This window comes from Palaemon carinicauda, chromosome 8, assembly GCF_036898095.1.
Source record: "Palaemon carinicauda isolate YSFRI2023 chromosome 8, ASM3689809v2, whole genome shotgun sequence".
Lineage (NCBI taxonomy): Eukaryota > Metazoa > Arthropoda > Malacostraca > Decapoda > Palaemonidae > Palaemon > Palaemon carinicauda.
The window spans coordinates 135,144,474-135,161,558 of record NC_090732.1 but is presented as its reverse complement, the minus strand read 5'-3'; the positions used below and the strand labels follow the sequence as shown (position 1 = coordinate 135,161,558).

The following is a 17,085-nucleotide window of genomic DNA, read 5'->3' as shown; positions in this document are numbered from 1 at the left end:
ATGTAAGATTCGTTCTTTGGGAAATCTTTGTCTTAATTTCATGTTATAAGCCTTTTACAGGGATTAAATAAAACTCTAGCATACTTTATTAGTCTGTAACTGAGGCACCAGTAATAAGATGCAAATACGCTTTAGTATTTTATTTTGCAACTAAATTATCAAATGTAGTAACAATAGAGTATGAATCTGATCCAGCATTACAACACATCAAATCCATATTTTCTTGTGCAGAAAAAATATATGTAATTTCATTATCGGAATAATGCCACTCAATGGAGATGTGAAACAAAATCCATCTGACATGTTCAGATGTTCGGAAATGCATAAACACTGTGACGCAAATGTTCACTTGGCATTGATGTTATTGGTCAGATATGCACCTATATGGAACAGTATGTTAATCATCGCTGTGATTTGCACTAGAGTGTAAGTATACCTATGCACCCGATGCACTGTAAAGTCCCAAAACAGTCCACTGTTTATCGCAGCACTAGACGACAGGTTTTATGACACTACCAGCCGCCACCACAAAATGTTTTATTTTGTGTACTTGCTTCGCGTAATTTTCAAAGAAGACCCTGGATGATCTCCACCAAGTGTATGAGCGGAGACTTTCAAAGCCCATATGTTGAAAGAAGTTCAACGAAGAAGCAACTCTCCTGCGGGTGTACTGTCAGGATCCGCTCTGCAAATAAAGTAGGTGAGCTTTGCTCTCAGTTGTCGTAAGGATAGTTTTGATCCTGAGGTTTCGCCTTTGAAGAGCTGTCCTCCCTTGAAGTCTGAAGTTCTTCAAAGATAGACCTTAAGACAATCTACTGGGCACAGAGAGGCATCTTCCTTCAGTGGGCAGATTCTCCAAGGACCCCACCTCTTAGTGGGTAGCTCATTCTTGGCAAGAAAGGCAGGATCAGGAAAAATGTTCAGTTCTCCTGAGTCTAGGAACTGAATGAGGCCTTCGTTTCTGGATAAGGCTACTATTTCACTAACTCTAGACCCTGAGGCTATTGCAAACAGAAAAATTACTTTCTGTGTTAAATCCTTTAGAGTACAATCCTCATTGTTTAGGTTCGAAGCATAGTGCAAGACTTGTCCAAAGACCACGTGATGGGCTTTGGTGGGGTTGCTGGCTTGAGTCTAGCGCATGCTTTTGGGATCTTATTAAAGATTTCACTAGAGAGGTCCACCTCAAAAGCGTAAAGAAGTGGTCTAGCCAGGGCCGACTTACACGAGGTGATTGTAGTAGAGGCCAGGCCTTGTTCGTGTAGGTATATGAAGAATGAGAGACGGAAATCTATCGATATCTCTGTCGGTATCCTTGTTTTCACAAAGGAAACCCATTTCTTCTATGACGATTCATGTTTTCTCCTAGTCAAACTTGACTTGTACTCTTCGATGAAGTCAACTTTATCCTTCGAGATTCCAAACTTTTTGTTCGCAGCTAGGGCGAGAAAATCATGAGATGTAGGTTGTTGGTTCTCGATGATGAAGCATAGACAGTCGACTTCTGGACCAGTTGAGATAGTACTGAGTCCGACAGAGGAATCAGCTACAGTTTTAGCTCTAGGACTAGAGGGAACCAATTGCTTTTGGGCCACCTGGAGGCCACTACTGCTGCTGTCCCTCTGAAGGATTTTAGCTTGTCGAGGACTCTTAGCAAGAGATTGGTTGGTGGAAACAGGTAAATACGATTCCACCTGTTCCAGTCGAGGGACATGGCGTCCGTCACCTCTGCTTGAGGGTCCATGTAAGGGACTACGTAACGAGGTAGCTTCTTGTTGTCGCTCGTTGCAAAGAGGTCGATCTGCAGTTCCGGGACTTTTTCCGAGATGAAGGAGAATGAGTCTGCGCCTAGGGACCATTCTGTCTCTATGGGCTTTCATCTGGATATAGTGTCCGCCGTCACATTGCGGAACCCATGTAGGTGAACTGCTGATAGGTGCCATCCCTTCCTCCTTGCTAGGTAGAAGATGGCTAATATCACATGGTTGATGTGGGGTGATCTCGAGCCTTGTCGATTTAGATACTTTACTATCACCTCGTTGCCCAGGACCAATCTGATGTGAATTGATCTGCGAGGAGATATTTTTTTCAACGTCAGGAAAACTGCCATAGCTTCCAAAATGCTGATATGAAAGGTTTTGAATTGGTGTGACCAAGTCCCTTTCACTCTTTTGTCGTGAGAATAGCCTCCCCATCCTTCCAAGGAGGCATCCGTGTGTATCACCACTGATGGTTGTGGTGGTTGCAGGTGAATTTTCCGTGCTAGGCTCTTGGCTAATACTCTTTCCTGTTGGCGTCTTGAAATCCTCTTGTGACGGATTAGTCTCCTGACAGATCTCGCTATTTCTCTCCTCTTCTTGGATGGAATGGAGAGGTGGTGTGACTTTAAGTCCATTGGATTCCTAGCCACTGGAACTGTTGAGCTGGAGAAAGGCGAGACTTCTTGCGATTGATCTTAAAGCCCAGGTGTTCCAGGAACTGGATCACCTTGTTGGCTGCTTGCAGATAAGTAGTCTTGGATGCTGCCCATACCAGCCAATCGTCTAGATATGCTACCACTTGAACTCCTTCGGAGCGTAGCTGTTGGACGATTGTGTCTGCTAGCATCATGAATATCCATGGGGCTGTGTTCAGTCCGAAGGGCATTGCTCTGAAGACAAACTTCTTCTGTAGTTTGCCTCCTAGGTAGGAGGAGAAAGGGTGACTCATTGGAAGATGCCAGTAAGCTTCTGCTAGGTCTATTGAGACCGTGTACGCCTCTTTTGGCAGAAGGGTCCTTGTATGTTGCAAAGTAAGCATCCGAAACTTGTTGTTCTCGATGAACTTGTTGAGTGGAGACAAGTCTCGAATAACCCTGAGTTTGTCCGAGTCTTTCTTGGGAACACGAAACAGCCTTCCCTGGAACTTTGTGGACTTCGCTTTCCTTATTACTTTCTTGTTTAAGAGTTCTGAGGTATATTCTTCTAACAAGAGGGTGGAGTGTTGGAAGAATTCTGGAAAATGGGGTGGAGTTCTGCTCCATTTCTACCCGAGTCCATTTGTGATTAGGCTGTGGGCCCAGGGATTGAAGGTCCAGCGATCCCGAGAGTGATGCAGATTTGCTTCCGCAACCACGTCCTCCTCGGCCCCGAGAGGAGTTACCTCCGGGAGAACTTCTCTTAAGGCCTTTTCCTTTCTGACTAGGGCGAAAGGAAGTCAATTGCCTCTCAAAGTTATGGTTAAACACTGGCGACTGTGCTACCAGCTATTGAGGGACCATCTGGAAGGTGGTCTGGGGGCATCGTGGTCATGGTAACGGCAGGAAGTTGTGCAGGTCTGCGTGGTCTCCTTGCCTTTTTATTCTTAGGCTGGGGACCTCCATCCGAGAAAGATTTCCTCTTTGAGTTCATGCCCCACTTTTGGAGAAGGTTCCTATTCTCCATGGCTGCTCTGGCAATAATCTCTTGGACCAGTTCCTGTGGGAAAAGGTCTTTTCCCCAGATACTCAAGGTAATCAGCTTCCTTAGTTTGTGTCTGACGGTCGCTGAGGCCAAAACGAACTCTCTGCAGGCTTTCCTTGCTCTGAGGAAAGCATATAAGTTTTTCACAAGGGTACCCATGTGAGACTTAGCCAGGAAGATGAACATTTCTGGGGCGTTGTGTTGACCTGCACACATTTCCAGGCAGTTCTGATGAGAGAGGGAGGCCGCAAGTCTCTCCTTCGAGTCCTGTTCCCTCCTCAGAAGATGATCTGACAACTTCGGAAGGTTCTCATTGAACTGTTGGCCTGCTATCTCTGGATCCAATTTAGAGACGGAGAAGGTTAGCTGGACATCCTTCCACTTCTCCTCGCAGGTAGGCAGTGCTAGAGAGAATGATTTACATTCCTCTAGAGTTGGGCAGGGTTTGCTCTCGTCGACTGCCTTGACGGCAAAGTCTAGTGCTTTCTCCGAAAAGGGGAAAGAGATGGAAGAAGGGGCAAGAAAGATGGGATATTTCTTGCTCTGTGCTGAGACTTTGGAGTTGGTGTACCTGGCTCCCTTGAAGGCTTTCAGGAGGATGGCTTGTGCCTTGTCATGTTCAAAGACAATGACCTCTTTGGGTACTGTTTCCTCTCGGGCTGCATGTTCATCTCGCAGTCTCACGTAACAGTCTGGGTAGGCCGAAAAGTTAGGCCAGAACTCAAGGTCTTCAATCAGTCTAGCCACCAACTTCTCCAAGACGAATAGCTTCCCATTCATCATGGGCATATGCTCCGCATACCTCCAGGGATTAGTTTCGGAGCAGTGATGGAGTTCCAACACTTTAAGTGGTGCCCTTGGTGGATCAATAAATGGCATTGATGTCACTGCTGAAAGTTTAAGCCAGATTCTTGCCAGTGTTAAGGAATGGATAAGTTTAAACAACTATAAAACTAAATAAAAAATAAAACTGAGTTTATGGTAATTAGAAGTAAAGACAGCTTAAACTTGGGTGACATCCAAATAAATATTAATTACAACTCGGTCTCATTATCTAGTAGGGTTCGTGACATAGAGTTATCTTTCGTCTGTAACGTGTTTCTCAATCTCAAATAAATAATGTAATAAAACCGTTGAATATTATCTTAGAAACATTGCTTTTATAAAATATGTGGATGAATATTCTGTAAAGAATCTTGTGATAAACTGTGTTATTACCAGGATTGACTACTACAACTTAAGAAATTACAGAACATAATGAACAGAGGAGCTAGACTAAAAGGTGTCCCAACGCCTACCCCGAGAAAGGATTACTCCTATCCTATATTAATTAAATTACATTGACTGGCTGCCGATTAAAGACAAAGAACAACAGAGTAGGCCACCAGGCATCAGCTTTTCCCGCCCAGTCGGCTAGAGACAAAGTCAAGTTAAATCCTTGACCTCAAATTCTCGAAATAATTGAAGTTACAAAGTCCTAAAATCACGACAATATTTTTTATTTTTTAAATTTCCATATATCAGGATACAAAATGTTCAATAGAAATGACACCAGGATATACTTGAATTCTGTCGACTGAAGATTAAAGACATACAATACTGATTGTGTTAAACTTAAAGGAAATTCTCCCTGTAGCTTTTATAAGGTATCATATATATATATATATATATATATATATATATATATATATATATATATATATATATATATATATATATATATATATATAGTATATATATATATATATATATATATATATATAGTATATATATATATATATATATATATATATATATATATATATATATATATATACTGTATATATATACAGTATATATGTATATATATATATATATATATATATATATATATAGTATATATATATATATATATATATATATATATATATATATATATATATATATATATATATATACTGTATATATATACAGTATATATGTATATATATATATATATATATATATATATATATATATATATATATATATATATATATATATATATATAAATATATATATATATATATATATATATATATATATATATACAGTATATATATATATATATATATATATATATATATATATATATATATATATATATATATATATATATATATATATATATATATATATATATATATACCGACCTTAGTAAGCTGTGGAAAAGGGGGTTTTAGACTTACATTAGTCTAAGCAGCATTATCAGAAAAAAATTCTGCAATGTGACTGACACTTTAATTAGCTGGTAAAGGGGAAAATGATGACCACACACCCTGATTGCCTAGATGGAGCTTCACCCCAGGTGGAGGATGTCGCCGAAGAATAGGCCTATCTAATGCACTGGGAAATAGTACAATAGATTTTGAATTTCCCTCTGAGGGCAATATAACATCTAATCAGAGTGCTAGAGGAAAATAAGGAAACAGCCGTATTGCGTTAGTTCTATTCAAATATTGAATTCGTAAAATGATAAAAAAAAAAATGTGCAAATACTAGGGCTATGGAAATTGTTTAACAGACTATTTAATGGTCTATTTCCTTGGGTGCTTACCTATATAACAATGCCTTGTCAATGGCTTAATTATTACGCAAATTAAGATCCATATTTTTGTTGCCAATGTAATTTAGTTTGTAGTCTGCCAATACTGATGGTAAGATAATTAAAGGAGCACATGCTCATGCGAGGTGATATTACTTATTTTTACTTTTAGGGGTTTATTTCTCGCCCTCCATCAGACACTAAGAGTTTGTTAAGGCGGGCCTTGATGTGTGAAAATATTTTTTTTTCCAGTTTATATTTTACTCTGTATCTTTTCAGTTATTCGCTAGCATTTGTATAGTCAGGCTTAATAGTTTTCTGATCACTATTATAACACTTTCCAAAGAGATAAGTCTTCAGGTTTTTCTTGAAAGCTGCCACATTTTTGCTATTCTTGACATCAAGTGGAAGGTCGTTGAAGAGTCTCGGTGCAGCATAACAAAAAGTTCTTCCTCCTATTGCATGATTCACACTAATTTCGAATAGTCTACATGGGTCATCAACATGTCTAACTTACAGCAGTGCTAGTAGCTTGAGGGTAGGGGACCAAGCAATCACAAAGATATTTAGGCTTATCACTTGTAAGTACCTTGTGAGTCAACAAACAAATCTTAAATTCAATTCTAGCCTTAACAGGTAATCAATGTAGATCGATCAGTGCAGGAGTTATTCTCTCCCGAAATTTAATGCCTTTTATCAGTCTAGCCGCCCGGTTTTGCACATTTTGAAGCTTTCTTAGTAGTATATTGTGCAATTTATAGTACAGAAAATTGCAATAATCAAGCCTTGATATTGCGTGACTCATCACTAAAATTTTTGTACTGCCCTCTGTTAGATATTTTCTAATAAATGCTATGTTTCTCAGGTGATAGTTACACACTTTCACTGTATTCACTATTTGATCCCTCATTGACAAATTACAATCTATCAGTACACCCAAATTTTTTACAACAGGCACAATCCTAACATCAGCGTCACCAATTTCTATACTTTGAAATAATTGGTAATTCTTCAAAGCCACCTTTGTGCCAAAAAAAACATACTATACATTCTGTTTTATCATCATTTAATTTAAGCTTTTTCCTCTGCATCCATGTTTTTATTTCAGTCATTATCTCATCAATTTTCTTCTTTGTATCTTGTGTTGTTGAAACTGAAAGGTAGAATCGAGTATCATCTGCATATAGTTTAAAGCCCACTTTTTGTTTTTTCGAGATGTGTGATAGCTCGATAGTATATATGTTGAACAAGATAGGGCCCAGAACACTACCCTGTGGTACACCTTTCATAAGAATTCTCTCATTAGATCGGTTTCCAGAAAATTCTGCAATAGTCTTCCTGTTCGTTAAGTAGCTTCGCAAAAATTCCAGTGCTTCCTCAGTCACTCCAATGGACTTTAAGTCGTCAAGTAAGTACTCATGCACAACAGTATCGAAGGCAGCACTAAGATCTAACATAATCAAAATTTCACACTTTCCCTCATCAAGAAGACCTATCAAATCATTCATTATTGAGCATAAGGTAGTTTCTGTACAGTGATTAGCTCTGTAGGCCGATTGATTTTCCGGGAATACCTCTAACTCATCAATATGCGCCCATAATTGCTCACTTACGATTTTTTCAATAAGCTTCAACATGTAGGATAAATTTGAAATGGGCCTATATGAATTTAATTCGTTTACATCACCTTTTCCTTAGTATATTGGTTTGATCAACGCAGTTTTTTCACAGCTAGGAAAACTGGATTGTGATATACTTAGGTTAATTATATTTAGGTAAATATTATATACAACTTGCTTGTTTGGAACTTCACTTATTGAACTATTTGTGGAAGGGTAGTTTCCACAATATGTATTCTTAATCTCTCTCATAACCTTTGACAAGTCACGCATATTTATTTCCTTAAATTTTTTTAACTTCTTACCCTCCTTCACTGGCATAACTGACTGTCCTTCTAGCTGATTTTGGGGGAAACTTCTATAAATTTTATCAATTTTTTCATTGAAGAATATAGCAAATTTCTCTACACAGACATTTTCAGGCAAGACATATTTTTTCTTTAATCCCATCAAATCATCTAGGTTTTGTGAAACTCCCTCGTGTTGTTAGTTTTTTACTTTCGCCGTTGTATAATTTTCTTTTTGTTTTTTCTAGTTATAGTCATTTCTGGCCTTATTATATAGATTTCTGGCTTGTGAGGATTTGGCTCTTTTCCATCTTACGTCTATGTCTTTTTTCCTTTAATAGCTCACTATTATATCATCCAACATTTTCGTGTATAACTATTTGTTTGCTCATTATAAGACACTTGGTATCATACATTTTTCCAAAATTGTCATTATATATGTATATTTTTTTATTTTTTGGTATAACACCCAACACATTCTCTATCTCCCATATGTTCACATTGTATGTTCTCACAAGACATTTGCGCTACACTAACTTCATTAAATTCTCAGCATCGAATTTTTCCCGTTCCCTATATGAAATCAATTTCTTCAATACTCTAATGCAATTTAGATTAATATCAAAAGTGATGAGTTTATGTGTTTTTGAGATCTCAAAGTCTGGTTCAACTTCAAGGTTTCTTATTAGGTCAGAATCTTTCCCACATATGACCGAGTCGAGTGTATAACCACCTTATGACGTTGATACTGTTTATTAAATCAAACATCTTCCTTGAGTTCTTTAGCCTTATTATCATTTTCATCATCTACCCAACAATTAAAGTCTCCACCAATTAATGTATTTTTAATATCATCCACCACACCCATAAGAGCACTAAATTCTTCAATGAATTTCTTCATATTACTCCCTGGTGGTCTACACAATGATATTATACTTAATACCTTACTGTTTCTTGTCAGTTTTAAATAGATATATTCAAAGGTTTCAAATACTATTTCATTCATGATAGAAACCCTAGAGAAGGTTTTCGACACGCAGACACCTACTCCTCCTCCAGTTTTATTCTTTCTTGGTCCGTGGTAGAAATCATGAGTACACGGCGTCATCTCCTGAATCTTTGAGTTATCACTAATATTTCCCTGCAACCAAGTCTCAGTTAATAAGCATAAATCTAATTATATTTCATTAATAAGATTCCTAATCTTTATGGTTTTATTCCCCACCGATTGAAAATTTATCAGACCACACTTAACCAATGTGCTAGACTCCATGATCGGTTCTATTTTTTATCCTGGTAAGCTCCTCCTTGTATACTTTACAGTTTTCATCGTATGTCTTATGATTCGTATCACTGTAATTCCTCATTGAGCAGTTGTGACACTTTAACGTATTAACACTACAATCCCTGGTTCGGTGTTCCTGGCTACACTTGGCACATACCTGAGTCTTGCTACAACTATCGGCAGTATGACCAAATTCCTGGCATTTATAACAGGGAAATACACTGTAGGAATAATAAATTTTACAGCATCCTCCATACTTGGTATATACTCTATCGTCCTTTTTACGGAAAGCTTTCTTGATAGTTGGACTACACTTAATAATGACATGTGATTTACCGCTATGTCTTGATTTAAACTTCCTGATCAATTTAAAGTCCTCTTCATTTTCACACATATCATTCAACCATTCATTCTTCTCCTTTATACTAGCAATTATATCATCTTCATTTTCATCAATATTGCAGACATTGATCTTCGGTTTAAGTAGATCCTTTTTATCCACTTCTACCTTAATGTCTTTCTTGACCTCTTCTAAGTAATTTTTAGCCTTTTCTAACCCAGCTTTCTCCGCGAAATTAACTACCAAGTGGCCTTGTTTAGAGGTTTTGACCTGTTCAACATCCGTGGTTATCTTCTTCATAATTGTTTTCTTGATTTCCAAAGCCTTAATATTTTCCTCAGTAGATTTTATGACCAAACGTATTCTTTGATTTCAGCTTACTTGTATGTGTGGTTGTGGTCACATTCTCTTGTTCGTATTAGTAAACAGTAGCCACCTAAAATTTTATGAATAGGTTAAGTAATATAAAATACTTAGCGTGAAGTTTATTGGTTAGATATAAGGTAAAATAAAAAAAAAAAAAAACTGGAAAACACGATCTCGTATTGCCGCTTAATTGGACCCATTCCGCAAGCTTTTCATTACAATTCCATCCGCTCTGGAGTATTTATTTACCGTTCACTTAGTTGGGTGTACATTACTTTATATTCACATAACTAAAATGTCTGGAGCTTTACACACTAAACAAAGGCCATTGCTATACCGGTCGGTTAAGGAAGCATATACAATAGATGCACATATTTGGAGTGTATTCGAACTTGCAAATGAACGCAGTGAGCACAAACCCGAGAAGATATAAATTACAAAATTGAGTCCCAAATAAATGAACTAATCCGGGTCGGCTACGATTTCCGAAGTCTATTTTCATCAAAGCTAATATGACTGAAATTAATTATTGTTTCTATTTAGCTTAAATGTATAATGCCTAGAGCCATAATTGCTGTTAACATGGTCGACAGTATTAAAGTCACTTTGCCTTTTTTTGTGTGTAGCGAAAAGCCTTTGTCTGCTGCTCGTGACAGTTCTTTCTTTAAAGAAGTAGGATATGAATGATTCTGAAATATTAATTGACCTCGATGGATGTTAACAGTTACTGCTATATGTTGCACATTGCTACACGTTCTCGAAATGATTTTAATTAAAATCCAGTATGTTTTACTTGTATTTTTTCTCTTATGGCATCGGCATTGTTACTTATACCAGTATAACCCAAATTGTTAGATGGTAAGAATATTGTCTTGTTGCAAACAATGTCTGTTCAATAGTCATAAATCAATTTCGATAGGAAAACTAGTAATTTTTAAAGGCAACTGGCCAATTGCGAAAAAGCAGTATCAATAACATGTTCCTCATCAGAACCTGAATAACAGACTCGGAGCTCCTCGGTATGACTAGGTCCATAGTTGAATAATAAATTAAATCTTTTTACGATATCTAGAAAGAGATTTCTGTATCATAGGAATGTAATTATGAGGAAAAATATTAATATGATTTAAGGAATTAATGTATGTAATCTGATTAACGAAATTTTGTTTAAAAACAGCAGCTTTACACAACCTTTATGTGACCCGACTCTAAGGAATTGCGGTCATTGCAGCATTAGTGTTTACAAACGTACCCATCGTCAACGAGAGTAGCATTACTAAAATCCACTAAAATGTCAGAGGAAGCAAAGGTATTTCACGTTGTATCCAAAAGTTTACAAATAGTCACACATAGTAATACAATAAACTTACTGAAAAGACATAAGAACAGTGACATGTTACCCACAGGTGGAGTTGAGTAAAGGTGATAAATCATCCCTCCAAAATTGGGGTAGGCTCACTTTTCCTGCTTGCAGCCGTTTCAGGCGACTGCATCTTTCGTGTGGGACCATTAAGGAAACCATATCATGTGGCTCATCGTGCTTATTAGTCATGTCAATAAAACCGTTATGTCATACATCTATCGTACTGCGAATGTTTCTCATAGGACTAGACACTACTGGCCGTAGATGGAACGAAACCATCTTTGTGAAATGGGCAGAGTACCTAGGCTAAGGTAGAATTGAGATAGCGATGTCATATATACCGTAGGTTATATAGATACTCTAATAGGTAGTCTGATATTGAACGGAATTTAGGCTACTGTACTGTAGGACTACCCATTGCCGAATTGTTCTCTCCAAAATACAACTTTGTAAGGCGGTAAATATATGATACTTTAATTTCTAGCCAAAGACACAACCATAAACTTTTCCTATTAGTTATCTTAGATTTCAATCGTTTCAGTCTATGGATATTGTGGCAAACCACCCATTTATGAGTTTTCCTACCCTTATGAAAACGATAATGGGGTATCTGTGGGAAACGAATTTTTGGATGGGGGAAATACCAACCAAAAACGAGTGATTTGCAGCAAGAAATTTCATTAAAAACAAAATAAACAGTTGGAAAATATATGGTTCCTGTAAGTGGCAGGAAATTAAAGTATTATACTGACCTATAATTTATATATTTTCAATATTAAACTTACCCGATAATCATGTAGCTGTCAACTCCGTTGCCCGACAGAATTCTACGGAAGGGATACGCCAGCGATCGCTATACAAGAGGGGGGTGTACTCACAAGCGCCACCTGTGGCCAGGTACTGCAGTACTTCTTGTTGACACCACTTCAATTTTTCCTCTGTCGTGCTTCCGGCAAGACGTTCATGGATACGCTTATAATTTTGGAGTCTTGTTCACGGTTTTTGGTGAAGTATTGCTCTAAGATTTCAGCTTTCGCTATTCAGGAAGTTTTATTATTAGCTTAGCTAACTTTTGGAATTAATTTGATTATGGTGACGAAGAGAGTATGAACTCTCTTTCACCTTTAAATGGCCGACCCTTCCCTTAGACGGAAGTGTTGGTGTCTAAGAGAGTATAGACTCTCTTTCTTAATTTTGCTTAACAAAAGTTATAGATTTATTTTATATCTCTCCGCCTTTTATAGGCCTCTTCGATTAACTTCCTTTTATTATAAACTTATTAAAATTAATTTTTATATTTGTTTATATTCGACCTTTCCTAATAGTAGGCGGTCTTTTCTTGGTACCGAAGTTAATTAACATTGAGCCCGTCATTTCGGTTTTACCTGTTAACATATTATGCTATTTTAATGTTTTTGAAAGAATTTCTTTGATAGTCTCGTACTGTTTTCAAAGTTGAACTAACGTTTTGTTTTGTCTCTGCAGTTGTTGACGTTCAGAACGTTCAACTTGTGCTCTATCGTTACGATAGAGAGAGAATTTTCACGGTGTCACGTTGCAGTAAGAGTAACCGTGTCTAGCGTTTTGTTCATTCTTTCTTAACTTAATGGTTTTAATTCTAATAAAGGAACTTTTCATTTTGGGAAATATTTCAGTTTTTTCCTTTAACAATAATATGTTTTAACGATATATATGATTGGGCTCTTCTCTCAGGTTCTAAGTCAAGAGAGAGAGAGAGAGAGAGAGATAGAGACGGAGGGAGAAAGAGGAGGATAAACGTTTCGTTCAAGCGAGTAACGTTGTTATCGTTTTTGCTCTTCTCCCTAGTCTCTTTAGGGGAAGAAGGTAAACGTTTCTAGAGTTTTTTCTTGTTCTCAAGCTTTATGCGGTGAGAGATTTTAAACGTAGTTTATTTGATCTAGTGTTTAGTCTCTTTCCAGCCACTGAATTATTTATCTTTCATTAGATTTTTCTGTTACATTGTAATTCTGTTTTTGCAATTACTAACTTTTGAGAAAGGATAGAATTGCGTGTTTCAGGTACAAACCACTTAAAGTTTCGAGTTCAGTGAAATAAGTGCAAACAGAAAATCAAAAGTGATAAGTGATTAGCGCAAAGTGTGTCAGTGTTGTGCGTGAGGGTACTTCTGTGCGTGCCAGTCGTCCTCCCAGTCCGGGACCCCTTGCAAGCTCCCAAGCCCAGGGGAGAAGCAATGTCGAAGGGCAAAAGGGTTCGGCAGGCCTTGATCGGCGCACAGAAGTATCCTCGGTGGTTGCGGGCGTGTCTTACAGAGACCGTCACTCCCACCCGCAGACGATTGAGCCCTTATTTTGCTCGTCTGCAGAAGAAATTTAGGGGAGAAAACGCTGGTCTCAGGTCTCAAGACCTCTTAAACGTAAAGTCCAGACCTATGCCAGACGTACGAAGTTAGAGTTCAACAACCCGGATGCAGTCATTGGGTTAGCTCTGACTCTCCTCAGTCATCAGGTGACTGCACACCTCCTAAGAGAGGTAAGGCGATGCCTCTACAGACCTCATCTTCTATTAAGGCTTTGCCTTAACAGACCTTATCGTCTGTTGATCCCAAGACGACTTTGCTGCAGTCCATGCAGTCGCAGCTTGCGGTCTTAATGCGTGAGTTTCAGACTGAGGTTACCAGCGGTGTGCAGCAACCTCCGCCTCCTCCTGCGAGAGCTCCGTCTCCGCAGTCCAGTCTGCCAGGCGTACGAAGTTGAGGTTCCTCAGGCTACCTTACCGCGTTCTGAGTTGCCAGTTACCAGCGTTGTGCAGCAACCTTAACCTTCCTTCAGGCAACCTCAGCAATGGGAGCAGGAGTCTTATGCCTTACTTCCTCCGCTTTCGCTTGCGGTTCCACCAGCGAGGCAACAATCTCTTGAGGTACGACAACCTCTTCCATCAATGAGGCAGCCACCTCAGCACTCGCTGCAGCGACCACCTTAGGCTAGCACCTCAGGAACCTCAACTCGCGAGACAAGAACTGCGTTCTGCGCAGCCGCTACCTCAACTCTCGCAGCTCACACCTCAGGAACCTTAACTCGTTCCTCAGGAACCTGCTACTGCGCATCCGCAACCCTTACAGCAAGCGCAACTCTTAAGGCAGCAACCTCATGCTATGAGTCAGCCACCTCAACGCATGCATCTGCCATTTTTTCCTCAACTTGAGCTTCTTCCCATTCAACTTGGGAATAACAAATGACAATAATAACACCTCATTACTTTCATAACTTGCATTTGTAATCATATACATGTATGCCTACACAAACATTATGATAATGGAGGTTATTTGTATTACTTATATAAAAATATATATGTATTCCTTGCAATATATTTTTAACAAATCGCAAAATATGGCAAAAATATCTTCTAAACAAAAATGAATCATGAGTCATGAATGTAAGGTAATATTATGTTGATATTAAACCCCATGCAAGCATGCATGAAGTAATGCAGTGTTGCCAACAGGGCGAGTTTCCCTTTCCTGAGGTGAAGTAGATTATAGTACATTTAGTGTAGCCTAATTCTACGATTATCATGCTGGCTATCAAATTCATCAACAAAACAGTCTAAATCAATTCCCTCGGCACGTGCACTTTCAATGAACGGTAATGCGATATTACTCACTCTAGCACTGGTCATGGAATTTCTGAGAAATGTTACACGCCATGCAACACGCTCTGCTTACCTTACAGCATGCTCTACATACAGCATGCTCTGCATACAGCATGCTCTGCATACAACATGCTCTGCATACCTTACCGCATGCTTCTCAGTCACACATCTTTGGTTGTTGCCAACTCACTAGACTGTCAAGCAGTTTCATAACGTTGCCTTCTAGTCTGCTGCTTTTGCACCAGTGAAACCCTCACTGAGAGAACTTAGCTTTTCTCGGATATGGTCCCTGTAGATGAGAAAGTGCTTTTCTCCCTCCTTCTGATATTCCCTTGAGGACTCTGTCATTTGGAGAGGAGCCTTTAGCTGCGTAGCCTCCTATGGACTTTTATTTAAACATAACATGCTCCCAGGGAAGGTAATGGTTCCACTTCAGTCGCTAACCCCGTCTGTTACCACACCTGCTCCCATAGACCTTGAGCTGTGTTGCAAGACATGCAGTCCAAGCTTAGTCCTTGTTAGAGGATTTTTTTGTTTACGGAGTCAGTGTGTCACTGGGAAGACGTTCAACAACCAGCAGAAGTGACTTGTTGTGACGCAGTGCGGCAACCTCAGCAACCCGATAAGGAGTTGTCTGTACGACCCAGACAGTCTAGACAGCTTCGGGTTGTCACTGTACTTCCTCGCTTCCCCATGGTTGACAGTTCACAGACTGTGCAGCAGTACCATGATCTTGTGTCCGGCTCCGTCAGACGACTGGCTTTTAAGAGCTCCCACAAGTCGTCGCTGTCTGGAGATTCTCAGATGGACTATGGATCTGACCAAGGAACTGGGCCTCCTGGTCAATTTTGAGGAGTCTCAGCTCGTCCCATCCCAGACCATTGTCTCCCTGGGTATGGATCTTCAGAGTCGAGCTTTTCGGGCTTTTCCGTCGGCCCCAAGGATCTTCCAAGCCCTAGAATGCATCCAGAGCATGCTGAGAAGGAACCGATGCTCAGTCCGGTAGTGGATGAGTCTAACAGGGACACTTTCATCGCTGGCCCTGTTCATCGTGTTAGGGAGACTCCACCTCCCCCCCTTCAGTATCATCTAGCTGCTCACTGGATAAAGGACATGACGCTAGAGACGGTCTCAGTTCCTGTTTCCGAAGAGAGGAGGTCTTCTCTCGCGTGGTGTAAGAACAGCTTTCTTCTCAAGGAAGTCTATCTTTGGCTGTTCAGAAACCCGACCGCCTTCTCCTCTCGGACGCATCAGACACGGGCTGGGGTGCGACTTTGGACGGACAGGAATGCTCGGGAACATGGAATCAGGAACAAAGGACACTTCACATCAATTGCAAGGAGTTGTTGGCGGTTCTTCTGGCCTTGATAAACTTCAAGTCCCTCCAGCTTAACATAGTGGTGGAGGTGGACTCTGACAACACCACAGCCCTGGCTTACATCTTCAAGCAGGGAGGGACTCTTTCGTGGAAGTTGTTCTAGATCGCAAGGGACCTCCTCATCTGGTCTAAAGATCGAAAGCTCACGCTGGTAACGAGGTTCATTCAGGGCGGTATGAATGTCATGGCAGATCACCTCAGCCGGAAGGGTCAGGTCATCCCCACAGAGTGGACCCTTCACAAGAATGTTTGCAGCAGACTTTGGGCCCTGTGGGGTCAGCCAACCATAGATCTGTTCGCTACCTCGATAACCTAGAGACTCCTGTTGTATTGTTCTCCGATTCCAGACCCAGCAGCAGTTCACGTGGATGCTTTTCTGCTGGATTGGTTCCATCTCGACCTGTATGCATTCCCGCCGTTCAAGATTGTCAACAGGGTACTTCAGAAGTTCTCCTCTCGCAAAGGGACACGGCTGACGTTGGTTGGCTCCGCTCTGGCCCGCGAGAGAATGGTTCTTAGAGGTACTGCAATGGCTGGTCGACATTCCCAGGACTCTTCCTCTAAGAGTGAACCTTCTACGTCTACCTCACGTAAAGAAGGTACACCCAAACCTCCACGCTCTTCGTCTGACTGCCTTCAGACTTTCGAAAGACTCTCAAGAGCTAGGGGCTTTTCGAAGGAGGCAGCCAGAGCGATTGCCAAAGCAAGGAGAACATCCACTCTCAGAATCTATCAGTCTCAAGGGGAAGTCTTCCGTAGCTGGTACAAGACCAATGCAGTTTCCTCAACCAGTACCACTGTAACCCAGATTGCT

General features: G+C 39.8%; 1 protein-coding gene across 1 annotated transcript in view; it reads left to right on the top strand.

Annotated features, from left to right (window-relative positions):
- Positions 1-11,057: 11,057 nt before the first annotated feature.
- Positions 11,058-17,085, top strand: part of LOC137645952 (small ubiquitin-related modifier 3-like) — a 50,915-nt gene continuing 44,887 nt past the window's right edge. Inside the window, exon 1 of the mRNA XM_068379025.1 lies at positions 11,058-11,209. Coding sequence (XP_068235126.1) covers positions 11,192-11,209 — 18 coding nt within the window. The 5' untranslated portion in view covers positions 11,058-11,191. The remainder of the gene's footprint in view (positions 11,210-17,085) is intronic.